General features: G+C 37.3%; 1 protein-coding gene and 1 non-coding gene across 2 annotated transcripts; one reads left to right on the forward strand and one right to left on the reverse strand.

Annotated features, from left to right (window-relative positions):
• Window positions 1–1,014: 1,014 nt before the first annotated feature.
• On the forward strand, window positions 1,015–2,952 carry LOC103446659 (uncharacterized). Its single transcript, XM_008385791.3, has one exon. The coding sequence runs from the start codon at window positions 1,015–1,017 to the stop codon at window positions 2,950–2,952; it is 1,938 nt and encodes a 645-aa protein (XP_008384013.3).
• Window positions 1,531–1,637, reverse strand: LOC114825291 (small nucleolar RNA R71). Its single transcript, XR_003773933.1, has one exon. It is a non-coding gene; the product is annotated as a small nucleolar RNA R71 (small nucleolar RNA).
• Window positions 2,953–21,742: the final 18,790 nt, after the last annotated feature.

The raw sequence follows: 21,742 nt of genomic DNA on the forward strand, positions 1-21,742 counted from the left end.
CTGAACTAGCAATATAATTCAATTAGCTTCTTGTGGTTAAGTGTGGTAAATTACATTATTGCTTGACAAAGAATAATGGTTTGCTTGGTTCCCTTGTTTTCTAGAGCGTAAAGAGTCCTACTTGTTAAATTTATGCCTTAACCAGGATAGACTGCATGTTAGGATATACGACCTCTGCCTGAACTAGGAGAGAATCATTCACTTAAGGAAAACTATGGTCTAATGTGCCTGACAAGGACTTAGATACGGGAATTATCATCTAAAGAATTGAAAGATCCATTGAATGCATTGAAACCTAAATTAGATTGCTTGTGGTTGATTCCGAATCCCTAGACTTTTCATCACTTGCCTTAAAACACAACATTTTCTTCTCTTTAATTTCAGTTTTTACTTAAGGTTCTGTTTTTGTTCGTTTATAAAATCATCACAACAAATGCTTCACATCCTTGATTGATTTTATTAATTAAGATCGAGTCTAGTCCGTTGTTTGAATTTATAGTTTTGTGTTTGTGTGTTATTAATATTATTAGATTTGGTTTAGTTTATCGAATTGGAGATTGAATTAGAATCCTCGTGGGAACGATACTTGGACTTGCAAAACGCTATATTACGACTACTTTGTGCACTTGTAAGTTTACACCAAGTTTTTGGCGCCGTTGCCGGGGACTCTAATTGAGTCCCCCAATTTGATATTTTATTTCATATCTAATAAGTAGTTATTGTAGATTATTCAATTTGATTTTGTTTTGTTCTCTAGTTTCGAGTAAGAGTCATAACTATTAAGATAAGTAAAAGTAATTTTCGTCACTGTTTTATTTCAGTTTCTGTATCACTGTTTCGACACAGTTTTGGACTAAACTATTCGATTTTTTACCAGGCATATTGTATATCGTTGGAAAGCCCCAGAAGTCTAGTTTTCAACCCAACAAACAGATCAATGATTGGATTTTTGAGCTGCAAGAAATTTACAAAATACTGAGCAGTGGTCAAACAAGGAGCACAGTCTGGTCGTATATGCAAGGTAGACGTTCGTTGCAATTTGAGTTGATTCATATAGACCAAGAACTTGAGAGTACTTTAAGAGAACAGCGGAGGCAGCAAGTGTTTCAAGAACCAGCCATGGGGGAAGTCAATAATGGTAGAGATAATCCTCCACCATTGCCACCACCACAACCAAGGCTCATGCGTGATTATACAAAGCCAACGGAGTACAACGCACCGTCATGCATTGTTTTGGCTCCAATTGCGCAGCGATTTGAGATTCGTCCACAAATCTTTCAGTTGCTGCCTATATTTCTTGGGAAGGAGGAAGAAAATCCATACCATCATATCAAGGCGTTTTTCAAGCTATGTTCCACATTCACATTCACCAATGTTACTGAAGAGCAAATTCGACTTCGGTTATTCCCATTCTCTTTGAGGGATAAAGCAAGCAGTTGGTTGGATTCTCTTCCCGAAGCATCTATCGACACATGGACAGAATTATCCAAGAAGTTTTTGTCCAAGTTCTTCCCCGCTCGAAGAACCAATGCTCTGATCAATGAAATCATGAGCTTTCGGCAACAAGAAGGTGAACAGTTTCATGAAAGTTGGGAGCGATATAAGGACTTGTTTCTTCAATGTCCTCATCATGGTTTCAACACTTGGCAAAAGGTTCATTATTTTTACAAAGGTTTGAACTCTCAATGTAGGAGTTTGGTTGATTCAACAGTTGGTGGAACCTTGATGGACAAAACTCCAGAAGATGCCATTCATGCCTTTGAAACTATATGTGAAAATTCTGAGCATTGGGATTTTCCTACAAAAGATTCGAGAGTTCCAACTGCATCGTCAACAAAAAGAGGAGGCATTTATGAAGTTGATACAAGGACGGGTTTAGAGGCACAAGTAGCAGCTCTCACGAAGCTTCTCACACCACTAGTAAGCAAGATAGCCACGCAGCCATGTAGCTTATGTGCAAGCATCGCCCATGACATGGAACATTGTCCAGCAAATCCTAATCTAGAAGGCATGCATGAGGTCAAAGCATTTAGTGGGAGGCCCCGAAATGATCCGTACTCAAATAATTATAACCCGGGATGGAGAGAACACCCGAATTTTTCTTGGAGAGATTCCCAAAATAGCATGGGACCATCCAATTCAACAAAGCAATATCAGCAGCCTTATCAAGCTCCTCCAATTCAACAAGAAGACCCTTCTATCAAGGACATGCTATCTCAACTCTTAAAGAAAACCGATCGGTATGAACAGGAAGTTGTATCGCTTAGACAAAGTCAGACGGTGTTGGAAAAGGCTCAATCTAATTTTGAGATTCAATTGGGACAAATAGCTACTACTTTGAACAAATTGGAGCGAGCACAAGGGCAATTTCCAAGCCAAACAGAAATTAATCCAAGAAATAATGAGCATGTGATGGCCATTACAACCTTGAGAAGTGGGAAGATGATCGACAACAAAGTAGAGATGCATGAGAAAGTTGAAAAGGAGAAGGAGAGGGGAACGGATATGAATGACCAGCAGCAAAATCATTATTTTAAGAGTTCAAAACAGCCACTATCTGAGCCGAAAAGAACTTTATTTGATCCAATGCTTAAGGATGTGGTGTATGATCCTCCTCTACCATTCCCTCAGCGTGCAAAGAAGGGAAGAAAAGATCAGTACTCGGGGCATATATTGGACCAATTCAAGAAAGTTCAAATCAACATTCCATTGCTTGAAGCCATCAAAGAAATTCCATCATATGCAAAATTCTTGAAAGAACTGTGTACTCACAAGCGAAAGTATGGAAAATATGAAGAGGTGATGTTATCAGAAACGGTAAGTGCAGTGCTTCAACGAAAATTGCCACCAAAACTCAAGGATGCATTATTGGAGAAAGAAAATTTGAACGAGCCTTACTTGACTTGGGAGCAAGTGTCAATCTTATGCCTTATTCTGCGTACAAACATCTAAGTTTGGGGGAGTTAAAACAAAGTTCCATGTCTTTACAACTTGCAGATCGTTCTGTGAAATATCCAAGGGGCATTATTGAAGATGTACTTGTCAAGGTTGATCAATTCATTCTTCCTGCTGACTTCATTGTTTTGGACATGGAAGAAGCTGAAATTCCAGGCAATGAGCTACCTCTCATTCTTGGTAGACCTTTCATGGCTACTGCAGGTACTAAAATTGATGTAAAAGCTGGTTTACTAACCATGACTGTGCAGGACGTTACCGTAAAATTTCAGATCTTTGAAGCTTTGAAGAGTCCTTCGGATCCTCATGATTGTTTTCAGATTGATGTTGTGGATCGAATGAAAGAGAAGTTTGAGGTTGCTCCTGACAAAGCTTTACCTCGGAAATATTTTGAACCAAACCAAAAGGTTTTGTGGAAAAAGTCAAGGTTCAAGTTATTTCCCACTAGGCTTCGATCTAGATGGACTGGACCTTATCTCGTTGTGCAAGCGTATCCCCATAGTGTTGTGGAAATTCAAGATATGAAGAGTGGTTTGATATTTAAGGTGAATGGCCATCGTTTGAAGCAATACCTGGACCCTATCCCACAAATGAATGAGGAGGTTTTGTACCTCAATGATTCTCCATTCATTTGAAGGTCGCTAAGTCCGGCTGAAGACTTTAAATTTAGCGCTTCTTGGGAGGCAACCCAAGCATTTGATGCAAGAAGATGGAGTTGGTATGTGCGGCAAGTCTGACTTTAGCGACCACTTAACCAGGGGAGTCCTAAACTTTACTCTTTATTTTTCATCTTATTTTTATTCCGTTCTACTTTTCCTTATTCGTTTAACTCATTGCATGCCTTGTTTTTCATTTCACATTGAGGACAATGTGTTATTCAAGTTTGGGGGAGAGATCTCATTTTGATAGTTTTTCCAGTTAGTTGTTTTGTGTCATTAAACGTAGGCTCTCTGTTTTAGTAAATTCTGGAACAATCTGTTGCTGATTCTGAGTTTTGGTCCGCGTTGTGTTCTTTAATTTTTCGTTCTGAATCCAACCATATAAAGAACGTTGAATTCTACCAAGTAGTTTGCAAGATATATGTAAAAAAATGAACAGAGGTCAGAAATTGGTTATTGCAGAGCATGAAGTCTTCGTTTTCAAGTCTTGACTGTTAGTTTTTGTTAGTTGTCCTGTTCTGTCTTTGTTAGTTGTCCTGTTTTCATTAGTGTCTAAAAATAAAAATAAAAATAAAAATAAAAATAAAAAATAAAAATATAAAAAAATAAAAATAAAAATTATTTTTTGCTCTTCTCTCAATCTTGTTGGTTAATCCTTTCCAAATCCAATGATAATAACTCGGTTGCCACTTAAATATGGTTCTAAGAAATTGATAAGCATTGTTTGTGTTCTTTGTTTGATTCTTTGGTTAGCTATGCTTTATAAGATCATTCTTTACACCTTTCTCATGCACTTAGCCAAGGTTAATGCAATTGTTTGCTTGCTTAGAGAATTATATGCAGATTAAGTACTCATTAAGATCTCAACGAACACTAGAACTTGCTTCAATATCTCTCGAGGCGAAATCCTAAATCATGCAATATTGGGGAGATGATTTTGGCCATTTTTGGACCGTTTGAGCCTTTATATACCCAACCTCTTATGTTATGTTATCCTTAGTTAGCCCCTTGAAGCCAAACACTTAACTTTTTCTTTCATTACCCACATTAATCCTTACCCATTTAACCAGTATTAGCCATACCTTATAGCTTGAGATGAATACCAAGATGATGAAGACAGCGATAAAGGTTGAGTGTACATCAAAGATGTGGCGTGTACCGAGGTACTTTGTGTTATATTACTATTCAGTTTTGAAAAAAAAAAAAAAAAAAAAAAAAAAGAAAGAAAGAAAGAAATAAAAAGTTTGAAAGTGTTCCATTCCTAACATGAGTCCTGGACGCCAAGAATCATATTTCAAAAGCGGCTCGACCGAAATACATATGAAGAAGTCTTGGTATATCTCAGGTTCTAGTTTTTTTTCCTACCCTTTCTTTCATAGCCAATAACCTAGCCTAACGTTACAACCTTTGTAAAGTCCATTTGATCTTTGGTGTTGCACTGAGTTACATTAGTGGAGAGATGATATGAAGAGCAAGCCTATGGGGTTCGATATATTCGTTATCCAGAGATCATCATACCACACTTGTGTGCATATACCTATCCGAGTTGCAAGCGTTGTGATAACTACTGGCTAGTCATATACGTACCAGAAGAATGGTTGTGTAAGGTGTTGTTAATTTTTGAATCATGTTTAGAATTCTTACAATGTTTCTCTATTCTTTGAGTTATATTTTCCATGCAATCTTTGAGAAATATATTTGGAAGGTCTAACTGCATTGTGTTTTGTTTAAATTTAATTTTGAGTCTTTGTTGTGTTTGCTTGAGGACAAGCAAAGTCTAAGTTTGGGGGTATTTGATACGACCAATATTGCATACATTTTAATGCCCTTTAGTTTAGATTTTTGTTATGTTTTTTAGTGAATTTAGTTTGTTTCATTTAGTTTTATGTTTTTCTTAGATTTGAAGAGTGAAGATGAAGAAAGAAGAAAAATGAGCATTTTGGCGATTGAAGTGAGTTATGTGCCCTGGAAGCAGAAGCTGTTTGTGCAGATCAGCCAACTTGACGGAATAAACTGTACTTCCTCAGAATGAACCAGCTGTTGAGCCTTATACCATTGGAAAGATATGGATGTTAGCTTTCAGAGGAATTTTACAGACTGTGATTTCGAGTTTCCTAGACGATGTTATGAAAGTTTTTGTACAAGACGTCGGTCAGCCAAGTCTACGCGGAAATTGCAAAGTCTGTTGGGTTTTTCAAGTCATAATTCAATCGAAGCCCAAAGCCCAAGATAGAAAACGTTGGAGATGATTTTAGTCCTATTTCAAATGGGTCTGGAGTAATTTACTTGGTAAACTTACCTGCCACATCATCAATTATCCAATACAAATGAGGAAAAGATTAAAAAAAAGACCTAAGGATGCTAGGATTTTGACGAATCTATAAGGGAGAGATTGTAGGAAGCAAAGGGGGTTCTCTGGTGAGGGATTCTCTGCGTGTTTTTGGAGGAGCAGCAGCCGCTTTCCATCTTTCCTAAGTTTTTCATGTTCTTAATACTTTTAATTATGTTTTCTTATTTTATGAGTAACTAAACTCTTTTTCTAGGGTTAGGATGATGCCCTAGCATGAATGTCTATGGTTTTTAATGTTATTCATTGGATTTCTAGTTTCTTTTAGATGAATGCTTAATCACTGTTTGAATTGTTACTGTTTGTTTGAGTTCTTTGATTGATCACCTTAGGACTTTGCATCTAGTAAGATTGGAAGATGAATTTGAGGCTGAACTAGCAATATAATTCAATTAGCTTCTTGTGGTTAAGTGTGGTAAATTACATTATTGCTTGACAAAGAATAATGGTTTGCTTGGTTCCCTTGTTTTCTAGAGCGTAAAGAGTCCTACTTGTTAAATTTATGCCTTAACCAGGATAGACTGCATGTTAGGATATACGACCTCTGCCTGAACTAGGAGAGAATCATTCACTTAAGGAAAACTATGGTCTAATGTGCCTGACAAGGACTTAGATACGGGAATTATCATCTAAAGAATTGAAAGATCCATTGAATGCATTGAAACCTAAATTAGATTGCTTGTGGTTGATTCCGAATCCCTAGACTTTTCATCACTTGCCTTAAAACACAACATTTTCTTCTCTTTAATTTCAGTTTTTACTTAAGGTTCTGTTTTTGTTCGTTTATAAAATCATCACAACAAATTCTTCACATCCTTGATTGATTTTATTAATTAAGATCGAGTCTAGTCCGTTGTTTGAATTTATAGTTTTGTGTTTGTGTGTTATTAATATTATTAGATTTGGTTTAGTTTATCGAATTGGAGATTGAATTAGAATCCTCGTGGGAATGATACTTGGACTTGCAAAACGCTATATTACGACTACTTTGTGCACTTGCAAGTTTACACCAGACACCTCGGCTTGCCCACTTGTTTGAGGATGATAAGGTGTTGAAACCTTATGCATGACATTGTATTTCTTGAGTAGCGCCTCAATGGTTCGATTGCAAAAATGGGAACCCCCATCACTGATTAGTACTCGCGGCATTCCAAACCTTGCAAATATGTTAGTTTTAACAAAATCTGCAACCACTTTAGAATCATTAGTACGGGTGGCTTTTGCTTCCACCCATTTCGACACATAATCCACAACAAGTAATATATAAAGGAAACCATGTGAGGAAGGAAAATGACCCATGAAATCAATACCCCATACATCAAAGATTTCGACAGAATAGATAGGATGCTGCAACATTTGGTCTTTTGCACTTATATTACCCGTTCTTTGACAACGATCACAAGTCATACAAAAGTTCTAGCATCTCTAAAGATAGTAGGCCAATAAAGTCCACATTCTAAAACCTTATGTCATGTGCGTTGTGTGCCAAAATGACCCCTACATGCATAAGTGTGATAGAAAGTTAAAATCGAGTGAAACTCGGAATTATGCACACACCTACGTAGAATCTGATCAGGGTAATATTTCCACAAATAAGGGTCATCCCAAACATAACACCTAGCATCTCTCTTGAGTTTATCACGTTGGTGCTTATTGAGGGTGCTTGGAATTTGTTTAGTCACTAAGTAATTCACCAAATCAGCATACCATGGCTTACTTACCTCAATGGATAGCAATTGCTCATCTGGGAAAGCTTTTGGGATAGGTAATGGGTCCTCATACTGCACCAAATTACTCAAGTGTTCAGCCACCACGTTTTCACTCCCTTTCTTGTCTCGGATTTCCACATCAAACTCTTGGAGAAGTAACATCCAACGAATAAGCCTTGGCTTAGCCTCCTTTTTGTGAGCAAATACTTCAAAGCTACATGATCCGTGTAAATTATAAATTTAGTTCCAAGTAAATAAGAACGAAACTTATCTAAAGCAAATACAACATCAAGAAGTTCTTTTTCAGTGGTGGAATAATTCAATTGTGCATCATTCAAGGTTCGGGATGCATAATATATGACATGTGGCTTTTTGTACTTCCTTTGTCCCAAAACAACCCTTAATTCATAATCTTAGGCATCGCACATAAGCTCAAAAGGAAGGCTTCAATCTGGTGGGACTATGATGGGGGTCGAAGTTATCATCTCTTTGAGGTGATTGAACGCCTTCTCACACTTATCATCAAACTTGAATGGCACATCCTTTTGTAGAAGTTGGCAAAAGGGTTGGGAAATCTTAGAAAAATCTTTGATAATTGCCTATAGAATCCTGCATGTCCAAGAAAAGAACGAACCTCTCTCACCGAAGTGGGAGAAGGTAAGTAGCGTACAAGATCTATTTTTGATTTATCAACCTCTATTCCCTTTGCTGAAACTATATGACCTAAAATTATGCCTTGTTTAACCATAAAGTGACATTTTCCCAATTTAAAACAAGGTTAGTTGCAATGCACTGTTTTAAGATTAAAGTGAGATTATCTAAACAACCATCAAACAAATAACCAAATACGCTAAAATCATCCATGAAAACTTCAATGATCTTCTCAACAAAATCTAAAAAGATACTTACCATGCATCTTTGGAACGTGGCTGGTGCATTACATAAACCTAATGGCATTCGACGATAAGCAAAAGTACCAAATGGACAAGTAAAAGTAGTCTTTTCTTGATCATCTGGAGCTATAACTGATGCGAAATATATAAGCACACAAATTAAACCCTCTTTTTGTCAATTGCAGTAAAGTATGTAAGTAGGGATCGTTCTCGACCGGGGATTAGAAGGGATTGCTAAACACTTGAAAACTGACTTAGAAAAGTAAAACAAAGTTTAAAACACTAAATTAGACTCAAAGAATGCAAAACTAAAGTTTAAAACACTAAAACAAACCAAAAACTCAAAATAGCAACCAAAAGAGTCAAAACTGCCTTAAAAACACTTTTTGGGCAGTTTTGAACACAAAGCACCAAATTGGACGAATTTGGGCTTTAACTTGTACCAAAACACTTAAAAACATAAACCAAAACACTTTCTAACTAATCTAGGACTTCAAAATAAATGGGGGTTTGATTTGGACGAAAATAAACTGACAAAACAGATTGCAAAGTAAAAACAGATTTGAAAACGATTTTGGGGTTTTAAATGGATGATGGATTAGTTAGAGGCTCTTTCTCCACACATGACAAGTATGCAAACAACTCGATTTCCAGTTATTCATTCATTGAATTATGAATGACAATGCCCCAAATTAACCGTGACATCACTAGTTAATTCTCAAGTTTTCCTTGTGTTATTGGATTGGATGACATCATTCGACAACCCAAAGCATTCCTCGAAAGTTCCCTACATGACATCATAATAAAGATACAATCAAAGATCATTACGTTCAATGAAAACTATAAGCATTGACAAAGCATTTGCAACTATGACATCATGTCACTCCTGCTAGGAATTGGACTTAACGCGATCGTGACTAGCAACCTTCACTACATATGAATATAAGTATGTGACGATTATGTGAAACAACCTTATATTCTAGCATCATATTCATGCAAGCCAATTAAGTGTCGACCCCTAATTAACAAACACAAATAAGTTATTACTCGCACAGTTAAGCCAATTGCATTCACGATTCAAGAACTCATAACTAGAATTTATCAAATCAAATTGCACACATAGTCATGGCTTCGAAATCACCCCTAACCAATAGGGGTTTAGCCACTCATGTTCATAGCAAAACGAAAGGAAAAGAAATTAAACATTGAAATCATAAAACGAATTACACCTAGAATGCACCAACGATGAAGCTTGAGCCTCCAAGAGTCCTTCCTTCATTCTCCTTGCTACGACACACAACTGGGTGAGTTTTGGGGGTTATGGATGGTGTAGAACAATGGGTTTATGGCTGGGATAGGTGTATGGGACGGCTAGGGTGGTTTTGGGTCAGAAAATAGGGTGGTTTTGGGACGGCTAGTGCGGCAGAGAGTGGGATGGTGTTTCTGGCTTGAATGGGAGTGAATGGTTTCCTTTGTGGCTGCACAAGGATGTATATTTAAAGGGATTAGGAAAATAAAAACCCTAGGCTATTTAGGTAATCAGAAATTAAGTCAAAAGCTTCTAGAAATAGGAAATCAAATCAGAAAATTAAAGGAAAGGGCAAGGAATATGCGGCAAGGGTCTAAAACACATTAGGAATGTGTTTTAATGCTTAAAATCAGGAAAGGACCCTCTCCCTTGCACGGCAAGGAAGAGGAAAGGTTAAGGGGGTACGGCAAGGTATGTTTTTGTGCAAGGAATGTGTATTTGATGCTCTAGAATGCTTAGGAGACCTTCAAAGTTGATAAAACTTAGGAACATTTAGGAAAGGTCAAACCAAAGTAGGAAACCTTGGCATAACTTTCCTATTTCAAGTAGGAATCCTTCTTGGAGTAGGAATCCTTGTTTTTCTAGGAATCCTCATGTGTTAGGAATCCATCTTCAATTAGGAATCCTTCGTCGATTAGGAATCCTAATTTCTTCAAGTCTTCAATTCATCCATTCCTTTTTCTCCAAACATGTGATAATCATTCCAAGCTCCATTTTGCTCCAAAAGGCTCCAAAAGGCTCCAAAATGCATACTTTGCCTTTAGAATCTGAAAACACACAAAAGTAACTTTAAACACTAAAATAGCTAACGAAACATAACATAAATGCATGAGAACAAGCCACTTAAGTCTCATAAATATGTTCCTATCAATAACAATTTGATTATATCCCAAATAAACATCAATAAATCAATAAAAAAATGACCAGCTAACCTTTCAAGCATTTGATCAATGAACGGCAAAGGGAAGTGATCTTTCCTTATGGTGGCATTGAGCTTCCTATAGTCAATGCAAACTCTCCAACCTATTTGGATACGAGTGGGCACAAGTTCATTCTCTGCATTCTTCACCACGGTGACTCCAGATTTCTTGGGAACAACTTGCACCGGTGAAACCCAATGGCTATCCAAAATTGGATAAATCACTCCATAATCAAGAAGCTTGATAATTTCCTTTTTCACAACTTCCATCATTGGAGGGTTAAGTTGGTGTTGAGCCTTTCGAGTTGGTTTAGCCCATTCCTCTAGAAGTATGCAATGCATGCAAGTTGTAGGGCTAATTCCCTTAATGTCGGCCAATGTCCATCCAATGGTTGTTTTGTGCTCTTTCAACACCCGAACCAATTTCTCGTCCTCCATTGCCGTGAGTGATGAAGAGACAATGACGGGCAACGTCTCTTTATCTCCCAAAAAGACATACTTTAAATGATCCGGCAATGGTTTAAGCTCAAGGATAGGTGCCTGAATCACTGAAGGTAACAACTTATTAGTAGAAACAGGAAATGGAATTGAGATCGAAGGCTTACCAACATGTTGTGGAAATGACTCAAGGGCAGTAACCATCTCGGCATTTGCTACAGGAATAGGTTCTGCCAGATTGGGTTTAAGCCCAATTCTTTGTGCAATTGTTGTTTCAAGGGCATCCTCATTCAAGGAATCATGATAATCATGTGCCAAAGCATCAAATACATCAATAGAAAAACAAGAATGATCATATTTAGGATACTTTATAGTTTCAGAAATATTAAAATCAATAATCTTGCCATCAAATTCCATTGTTAATGTCTCTTTAAACACATCTATCTTGGTGCGGGCTATTTTCATGAAAGGTCTTCCAAGGAGGATCGGCAAGGGTGTAGAATGGGCCAAATCTTCCATCTCAAGCACATAGAAGTCCGTTGGAAATACTAAGTCATTAACCTGCACCAAAACATCTTCCAAAACCCCTTTTGGATATGCATTAGAACGATCGGCTAATTGAATTATAACACCTTCATTTTTAAGCTCTCCTAAGTTCATAGATGCATAAATAGAGTATGGCATGACATTGATGGAAGCACCTAAATCTAACATGGCATGTTCAAACTTGGTATTTCCAATAACACAAGGATTGTAAAACTACCTGGATCTTTGCATTTTGGTGGTAGTTTCCTTTGCAAAACAACACTTACATTTTCACTTATCCGAAGGAAAAGGCATAAACCTGGAAGGAAAAGGCACATTTGGTGGAATTAGATTATAATTGGTCGAATTAGGAACAACCTTACCTGATAGTGACAGTTTAGGGTCCTTGGGAGGCTGCGGCAAGGATGGTTCCACCTTTGCCGTGGCCTTGTCCATCTCCTCCTCTTTGAGCAACAGCTTTTCATCCTCTTTTTTACTTGATTTGGACGTGTTTGGCTTTATTCCAACCCCTTTTCCACTTCTCAATGTGATGGCCTTAGCGGTTTCAAAACCTCATTTTGGATTGATAATGGTTGAACTAAGCAGTTTGCCTGTTCTCTAAATTGTCCCATGAACTCTGCTACTTGTCCCATTTGTTTCTTCAATTCATCCACCTCTTTAGCTTGATTTTGCATCTCTTTGGTTTGATTTTGTATTCCCTGAGTCAAAGAGGTTAGTACTTAAAGAATTTTATCATTGTCCAACGACGTACCTGAATTTGTTGGGGCAGATTGTGGTAGTGCAAATGGCCTTTGATAGAGCCCCAGAGGTGGCTGTCTATATCCTCCTTGTTGTTGAGGTTGTTGAGGCTCTCTCTACTTGAAGTTTAGGTGATCTCTCTAGCCCAAATTGTAGGTGTTAGAGTATGGATCATTCTATGGCTGATTTTGGCCTTGGTAGCCCACAACATTTGCACTTTCCTATCCTCCATTCTTTATCAATTGAGGTCATTGATCATTGAGATGCCCTTGCATTGAGCACACTCCACATATAGCCGAACCTTGCACTTTGGATCCATTGACAACCTATGACAAAAGAATAGTGAGATTAGCCATTTGAAATTGAAGTTCAGAAATTACACTAACCTCATTGACATGTAGCTGCCGTGGGGGATCTCTTTGTCCAACTCCTTTATATTGTTATGCATTCAAGGCTCGGTTGGCAATTAAGATCTTTGCAGCCACCAGTGTTTTATTAACCAAAGCACCTCCTGCTGAAGCATCAAGCATTTGTCTCTCAATTGGAAGGAGTCCTTCATAGAAATATTGAATCAAGAGCTCTTCCTTCATTTGATGTTGTGGGCAGGATGCAACTAACATCTTAAAACACTCATAATAAGCTGGAAATGATATTCTTTGGTTTTGTTGGATTCCACTAATCCTCTTCCTTAAAAGAATGACTCTTGAAGTTGGAAAGAATTTCTCTAGAAATGCTCTCTTCATGCTTTCCCAAGAAGTAACGATTCCAGGTGCCAATTCGTATAGCCAATCTTTAGCCTTTTCCAAAAGAGAAAATGGAAAGGCTTTCATCTTCAAAATGCTCTCATCAACGTTGATGGGTGTCATGCTTGAGCACACCACTTCAAACTCTTTCAAATGCTTGTTTGGATCTTCCATGGACAACCCATGGTATTTGGGAATATGATGCAGCAATTGACTTCAACTCAAACTCATCGATCTTTTCTTGGGCAGCCATGGGGTATTGAATGCAAAGGGGCACGAAATTGTCCAATCTCTAGGCTGATAGTTCTTTCATTGTTCGATTATCCATAGCCATGTCTAGTTCTTCCTCTTCTTCTTCTTCTTCAATTTCATATTCAAAGCTAGAACTAGGTGGATTAGGTTCTGGCTGTTTCCTCTTCATTTTCAAAGTTCTTTCAAAATCGTCGTCAACTCCAAGATATTTGCACTAATAGGTTGAGAACTTCGAGTCATAAACTAGTACCTAAAACAAAGGAAACAAACCAAAAAAAAAATCAGAAACACAAGAAAAATAAAAACATAAACAAAAGGAAAACACACGGCAATAGCTAGGGGAAGATTAGCAAATTTTGCTAATCCCTGGCAACGGCGCCAAAATTTGATGTGAAATATTCCAACACTCAAATTAAAACCCTATGATTGTAGTATATGTAAGTAGGGATCGTTTTGGGCCGGGGATTAGAAGGAATGCTAATCTACTCAATTTAAACTTTAAAACACTAAACTAGACTCAAAAACAGAAAACTAGACTCTTATGACTCAAAACTGACCAAATTGACTCAAAACAGCAAAACTAAGTTAAAAAGACTCAAAACAACTACTAAAGAGTGATTTGGACGAATTCTAAACTAACTTGACTCAAAACAATAAATGGGGACAGATTTGAACGAAATTAACTAAACTAAGACACCAAATAAGAACTAAGGGGGTTTTTGGACGAATTTGACAAAACTAAATAAATTGCAGCAAACCAATTAAGTTAAAACGAAATTAAGATGAATTCAAAGGTGAAAAGCTAGTTAGAAGTTCCTTCTCCACTCATGAAACATATGCACATAAATTGATTTCCAGTATTGTTTCTTCAAACCATGAATGACAATGCCCCAAATTAATCGTGAATGCACAAATTAACTCTCATATTTCCATAGGTTCATTGAATTGAATGGACAACGCATCGTAACCAAATTATTCTTCCATGTTCCCTATATGAACAACATGATAGAGATACATTCAAAGATCATTAAGTTCCATGAAAATCATAAGCATTCACAAGGCTATCATAACTACGAACTGCATGATACTCTTGCCAAGAATTTACTTAACACGATTGTGACTAGCAACCTTCACTACTTGTAAATATAAGTTTGTAACTATTAGGTGAAACTCCCTTATATTTTAGCATCAAATTCATGCATGGAAACTAAGTCTGCATCCCTAATCAACACACAAGAATAAGTTATCAATCAAACAGATAAGTAAATCACATTCATGTTTTACGAAACAATAACTGAAGGTAATCAATTCATATTAAACATATGTCCATGGCTTTGAATTCACCTCTAACTAAAAAGGAATTTAGTTCCTCATGTTCTATTCAATTGAAAAGCAATATGACAAAAGCATTGAAACTAATACAAGGGAAAAAAGAACTCTTAGAACTTTAATGGTTGCAGGTGGCTTGCGGCACAAGGTCCTCCTTCTCCAATGGGAGCCACGGAAGGACTTCTTCTTCTCCAAAATTGCGGCTGAATGTGTTTTAGAATTATATGGGTGTTGGTAATCAAAATTATGGCTGAAAACATATATTTATAGGCTAGGGTTTGGCAAAATTTCTAGAGGAGAAGGCTTAGGGTTTGCGGAACAAGGCTTGGCCCAATCCAAGGGGGAAAATAACTAGGGTTTCTGAAAGATTTTAGGGTTTCTAGAAGGGAATCGGGGTGGCACTCTTTTAGGCTTCTAGAAAGAAAATGGTTTTTGCAGAAATTGGGACTTCTAGAAGGGTTTCGGGTGCCACCTTTCTAGGGCTTTTAGAAAGGTTGGTACGACACATCCATAAAAGAAGGGATAGGCCTTCTAGAAGGGATTTAGGTCCCCTTGCAGCTGATTACTAATCTTCCAAGACTTGAATTAATTTCTCCATCTCTTTAGCACGTTCCTAGCTTCACTTGATCTTCAAAAACGTCCATTCCGTATGCTCTACATGCATTCAATCCAATCTAGCCCAAAAGTGCTCCACACGAAAATAGCTTAAAACACTATAATAAACACAAACTAACTAAGAAAGGAAAGAAAACAAGCTAACTAAGTCGTATAAATATGCTTTTATTAGATTTGTTCTTCTAGTCCTAGGCTTCATTTTGGTACAAATTTCATCAAATTTAGTTGAGAAATGAAGAAAATATGAAGTTTTAAAGATTTTTCTAGTTTTCGGTGATCGCAGCGGCACTAGTTTGCCGGACTCTGGCGAACCAAGGAAGAAGGAAGAGAATATGCCATCAAAGTTGACGGAATATGCTAACGCCTTCAGGTAATTATAACGGTATACGTTGATTTTTAACAGAATATTCCCTAATGCTGTTAGGGAATCTGTTTGGTGTGCTTACACGTGGGCTGCGCTCACACTTTCTATTTTGCGCCCCTCTAGGTTTTTAGGTAAGAGTGTTGGTTGGTGGCTTACGAGGAACTCACGGCAGCTCTGACAGATTATCCCCAATGTAGGATTACCCTTGGGTGTTGTATAATTAGTATTTGTCCTGCTGGACTGCACTTAGGTTACTTTTGCTCTGATTGTGAACTCACACTTAATATCACACTTGCACTTCTTATATCTTTATTGCTTCCGCACTGTGCACATGGCTACGTCACCCTCATGTGATGGCCAACATGCCTCGATCTAGGTCGGGGTGTGTCAATGTGACTATTCATGAAGAGCCAAAAGTTGCAACTCTTCATTTGAATAGACACATCTTTCTACCAAAAGACTCCACTTCTAATTTCCATTCAATTAATATGTTTAATATTAGAATAATAATAATAATTTAAATTTTCTAACAATCCCCCACATGAATGGAAATTGACTCAACACTATGTTAATTACAATGCAAACAAGAGAGAGAATTCAGTTGGGAAAGTACTGCATTGGGATAGGTAGCTTTTGGCTTTGAATTGTCCTTAGTGAATTACTATCAGATTTACTTGGCTAATCAGTGAACGCAATTTCTTAAATTGTTTAGCCGTTTGTGTAAGCCAAGACAATAATAATCACCCAATACCCTTCTAGACACCTCGTGGGTGCTCAGTTGTGTTCATTTTGGCCTCGAACAATTCTCGGTTGCTCATGAGTGCTTTAGAGAATTAAGCTCTTCAGAAAATTCTCACAGGAACATCCCCTATTCCTCACTCAAGATAGGTGACTTCCCATTAAGAGTATCCTGCAATACCCCACTTGGACTTCTAAGCCTTCCAAGCTATAAGAATACTTAAAATCCTAAAAACTTAACCTAATCTCAATGGCAGGCAGCACTTTTATTATTATAGGACATGGGTAGAAGGAGAATATACCTTCGCAGTGCTACTCCAAGTTGTCATAATTTAGCTGTCCCTTTTGAACCTAGATCTTGGGATCTTCAGTCAACTAGGCTGGGTTTTCACTATGACTTCTCTAATTATGAGCTTTTAACCCATTCCCCTCGATGATACAACTTACTCTCTAGTCAACCTTTAATTAATTGGACCCACTAGGTTGATGACTATCTTTTATGGTGCGCACTTCCATTTATGAAATTATATTTCATTTGAGTAGTTTTTCAACGTAGTTCTGATTTGAAAATTACTTTGAAAATTACTTGACACACAAATTAAACCCTATTGATGACAATTGAAGTAGAGATGTAAGTAGGGATCGTTATAGACCGGGGATTAACTAGGGCTGCTAATCAACATAAATAAGACTCAAAAATACTAAACTAGACTCTATGGACTCAAAATAGACTCAAAACACTCAAAACAACAAAACTAAGTTAAAAAGACTCAAAACAGACTTTAGGGATTATTTGGACGAATTTAAGACTAGTAAGACTCAAAACACTAAATTGGACAGATTTAAACACTTTTCTAACTAATCTAAGACACTTAATTAGAAGGGGGATTGATTTGGACGAAAATTACCTAAATTAAACAGATTGCAAAAGAAAGTAAATTAGGTGATTTGAATGGTGAAAACTTAGCCAGAGCATCCTTCTCCACACATGACATATGCATATAAACCAATTTCTAGTATTGTTCCCTTAGACTATGAATGACAACACCCCAAGTTAACCGTGACAACGCAAATTAACCATCAGATTTTCCTTAAATCATTGAATTGGACGGGATACGCATCACAACTAAATTATCCTTATCAAGTTCCCTAACTTTGAAAAGCATGAGAGAGAGAGACATATCAAAAGTCATTAAGTTCCTTGAAAACCATAAGCACTGATGAGACATTCGTAACTATGAAAAGTATGATACTCCTGCCAAGAATTTACTTAACACAATCATGACTAGTGACTTCCACTACTTGTGAATATAAGTTCATAACGATTAGGTGAAACTCCCTTATACTCTAGCATCAAGTTTATGCATACAAACTAAGTATGCATCCTCAATCAACATACGTAAACAAGTTTTAATAACTCAGATAAGAAAATCGCATTCAAGACTCAAGAAACAATAATTGGATGTAATCAATTCATATAAAGCATATAATCATGGCTCGAATTCACCTCTAACTAAACAGAAATTAGTTTCTCATGTCTTTGAAAACATAAAACCAAATTAAAAGCAACATTGAAACAAATCTAATGATAGAATACACCTAGAAACGCTCCAGCAATGGCAGATTCGACTCCAAGGGTCTCCGCTCCTTCCTTCCTTGCAAATCTGCGCACAAGTATGTATTTTCTGATGTTTTGGCTCTTGTATGTGTGGTCCACGAAATTGTGGTGATAAATATGTATTTATAGGCCTAGGGTACATCACAAAGGTTGTAGAGGAGAAGGATTTGCATAGTAGATTCCTAGGGGGAAAAGAATTAATGTGTTTAGATGGATTGGGACTCCTAAATTCAGATGGGAAGGATTTAGAATAGGATAAGGACTCCTTTTGCAGCTGGAGATAAGTTTAGATAATGTTGGATTAAATAGGATAATGTTTGGATAATATGGGATAAGATAAGATAAGACTAGATAAGATAAAGTTGGATAAGGTTTTGGATAATGTTTCCCTCTTTTGGCTGATTCCTTATCTTCTTTGTCTTGGATTTATTTTCTTCAATTCCTTAGCATATTCCTAGCCTCTTGAACTTCAAAAACGTCCATCCACCTTGCTCCATGCATGTGCTATCCATTATTGGCCCAAAACTGCTCTAAAATGCTCCAAAATGCACTTTCTTGCTAACTTTGTCATTTGGACCTACAAACACACGAAAATAGCTTAAAACACTATAATAAGTAGAAACTAGCTATGAAAATGCAAGAAACAAGCTAACTAAGTTGCATAAATATGCTCCTATCAAATTCCTCCAAACATGCGTTCAGACTTGGTAAGTAATTTGCTAACACTTGAGTAAACTCTCCCAAATTTAAGGTATTTGCTAAAAGATCTCCAACCTTTGAATACATTAAAACTTCAATTATTAGCAATGTTCTAAAAATCAGCCTAGGCAGCTGCATAGGCGCTGGGCTCTGGTCAGCCGCCGCGATTAAGCCCAAGTCAGAAGGCAAATCGAGGAAGAAATTAGGCCAGTGACTATGGTGTCTAGGTGGGCGCTGAGAAGCCTAGGTGGTCTAGGCGTGGTTCAATGAAGAAGGCAAAGTAGAGGCAAAGCCGCATTTCCTCTCTCCCATTCCACGTGGAACGTTACAAGCACTGGGTTGCCTTCTTTTGTAAAATTGTATCCAATAAGGCTCTGCCATGTATCATCTTAATTAATAAAGGCTTATGAATTGGGTGGTGGTACATATCTCAAAAAAATATTGGGAGGTGTGGTGCCCCCACATGTCTTATATGTCTCCACCACTTAGCCAAAAAATCTATGTTTAAACTAATTTTTTTTTCAAATTTATTATAAATTTATAAGAACTCTTAAAAGCATTTTAGGAAGCAGTACAGATTCATAATCACTTGAATTTTTATCTCATATCATCAAATTATTACGATACTAAAGCGAAAAATCTGATATTTTGTATGTTGTATGTTGTATGTTAAATCATAAACTTAATTAAAATAGTAAACCAAAATTCCTAATATAAGCATAGTTTTTAAGTGTAAATAAGCACTTGTTTATATAATATATTATAATTTTACTTAAATCCGCCTAGGCTCCCGTCCCGCCTAGACGCTTGGTTCCAACCCGCCACCCAACTAGCGCCTAACGTTTTTTAGAACCTTGATTATTAGAGATAATCGTTATCTCCTACTAGAAGCAAAATACTTTTACATTCTTTTTAAGTATATTCCATTTCTCAAAAATAGCTGAGCCACTCCCCCACAATTCACACACATTGTGGTTGCTTTAATGCTATTAACAACTGATTCATAAACTTAAGAAGTAGAAAACTATGAAGATTAAGGACAACATCACTCTTTGTAATGATAATCCGGTATCAAATTTCTTGAACTAACCATGACTAACATGAACAAATGACTTTCAACATGACTAGTAGGGGTAACTACAAGACTCTATTATGATTTTCATACTACTTGACGTCTTTTACTAGTATTTTTTAGGGTAAATTACATAAAACTATCTTAACTATTGGGCCAGTCACAGTTTCATAACCTATCTTTAAAACATTTCAATGTCATACCTCATCTTACAAATTTGTTACAATTTCATACCTTCCGTCAGTTTGTCTGTCAATTCTTCCGTTAAATAGTGATGTGGCTTGAGACGGGACCAACTCTCTATTAAAAAATTAATAAAATATTTAAAACTAAAAATATAAAATCATTTAATAATTTTTTTTTAACATGGGGGACCCACCCCCTTATCCCCTTCACCATTTTTCCCCGTTCCCGTCTTCCCGTCAACCCAAAACCAGAACCACCCCAAACCAAGATCCCACCTGCACCAACATCTCCCCCCACCCTCCTCGGGCACTCATCCCACTCCCCCACTCTTCTCTTCTCTCCCCATAAACAAACAAATTTTGAAACAAAAAAACCCATAATTTTTTTTTTTTTTGCAGGTGATCGATTTCGCCGATTCTTTCCCCACTATTTTCTTCTCTTTTGGCCGATTCCGCTGTTGCTCCCCCCCCCCCCCCCACGCCCCCACAGCACGTCAACATTGCTCCTCGCCTCCTCTCTTGAACCCCAAACGAAAACCCAGAAAAACCCAATCGAACCTCCTCTCATTCGACCCCAGAACCCAAGCACAGCTGCCTCCCGTCCCTTGAGCCAAAACCTACAAACCCTTGAGCAAAGCCCGAAGCTTTCTCCGAAATAGGCGAATTCAAAATTTAGGGTTATGGTTTGGGTGGAATTGGGGTATTTTGTTTGAAATTGGTTACATGGATTAATTTGGTAAGGGTGATGGGTGTTTAGGAGGAGAGGGAGGGGGAATGGGATGAGCACCATGGGATGGAGGTGGAGATGGAGGAAGAGAGCGGTGGGGGGTTCTGGTTTTGGCATTGAAAGAAGGTTGGGGGGACACAGGTGGATGGGGAAGAAAGGGTGAGAGGGATAAGGGGTGGGTCCCCCATGCAAAACAAATTATTAAATGATTTTACTTTTTTAGTTTTTAATATTTAATTGATTTTTTAATAGAGAGTGGGCCTACCTCATCTCAAGCTATGTCACTATTAACAAAAGAATTGATAGACAAACTGACAGAAGGTATGAAATTGTAACAAATTTGTAAAATGAGATATGTCATTGAAATGTTTTAAAGATGGGGTATGAAGCCTGACCCAATAGTTGAGGCAGTTTTATATAATTTATCCTATTTTTCGTCTCAAGATGTAGTCTGCATATTTATAATGCAACAAGGTTATGGTCTGCAAATGTTCCTTGTAATGCCCTGCAACGCCTTATGGCGAAAGGAGCATAGGCATTTTATGCTTCAATTTTAGCGACCATCATCACCTTATTGTGGTAACTATCAACAAATATACACGATTACTACAATCTTGTGGTGTTTTGAAATGGTTCAGACAACTCTTTACCAACTATATAATTGTTGGTGTCTGCAGTCTGCAGGTGCTTTGAGACATGATCGAACTCAAACGATTCTCATCACATTTTCAGTGATTCCTCTCAAAGGAATTTCCTTTGGTTATATCCATGAGCAAAACTCATTTTTGTTGTCACATTTAACTATTAATAGTTGAACAAAACACATTCAGGAGACTAAAGTCTCCTCCATCATCCTCGTGAAATCTAATTATCCCAAGTGACTTGGT

The sequence above is a fragment of the Malus domestica genome, chromosome 07 (genome assembly GCF_042453785.1).
Source record: "Malus domestica chromosome 07, GDT2T_hap1".
NCBI lineage: Eukaryota > Viridiplantae > Streptophyta > Magnoliopsida > Rosales > Rosaceae > Malus > Malus domestica.

Excerpts from the sequence above, each read along its gene's own strand:
- LOC103446659 (XM_008385791.3), top strand. The coding sequence starts at position 1,015 with ATGCAAGGTAGACGTTCGTTGCAATTTGAGTTGATTCATATAGACCAA.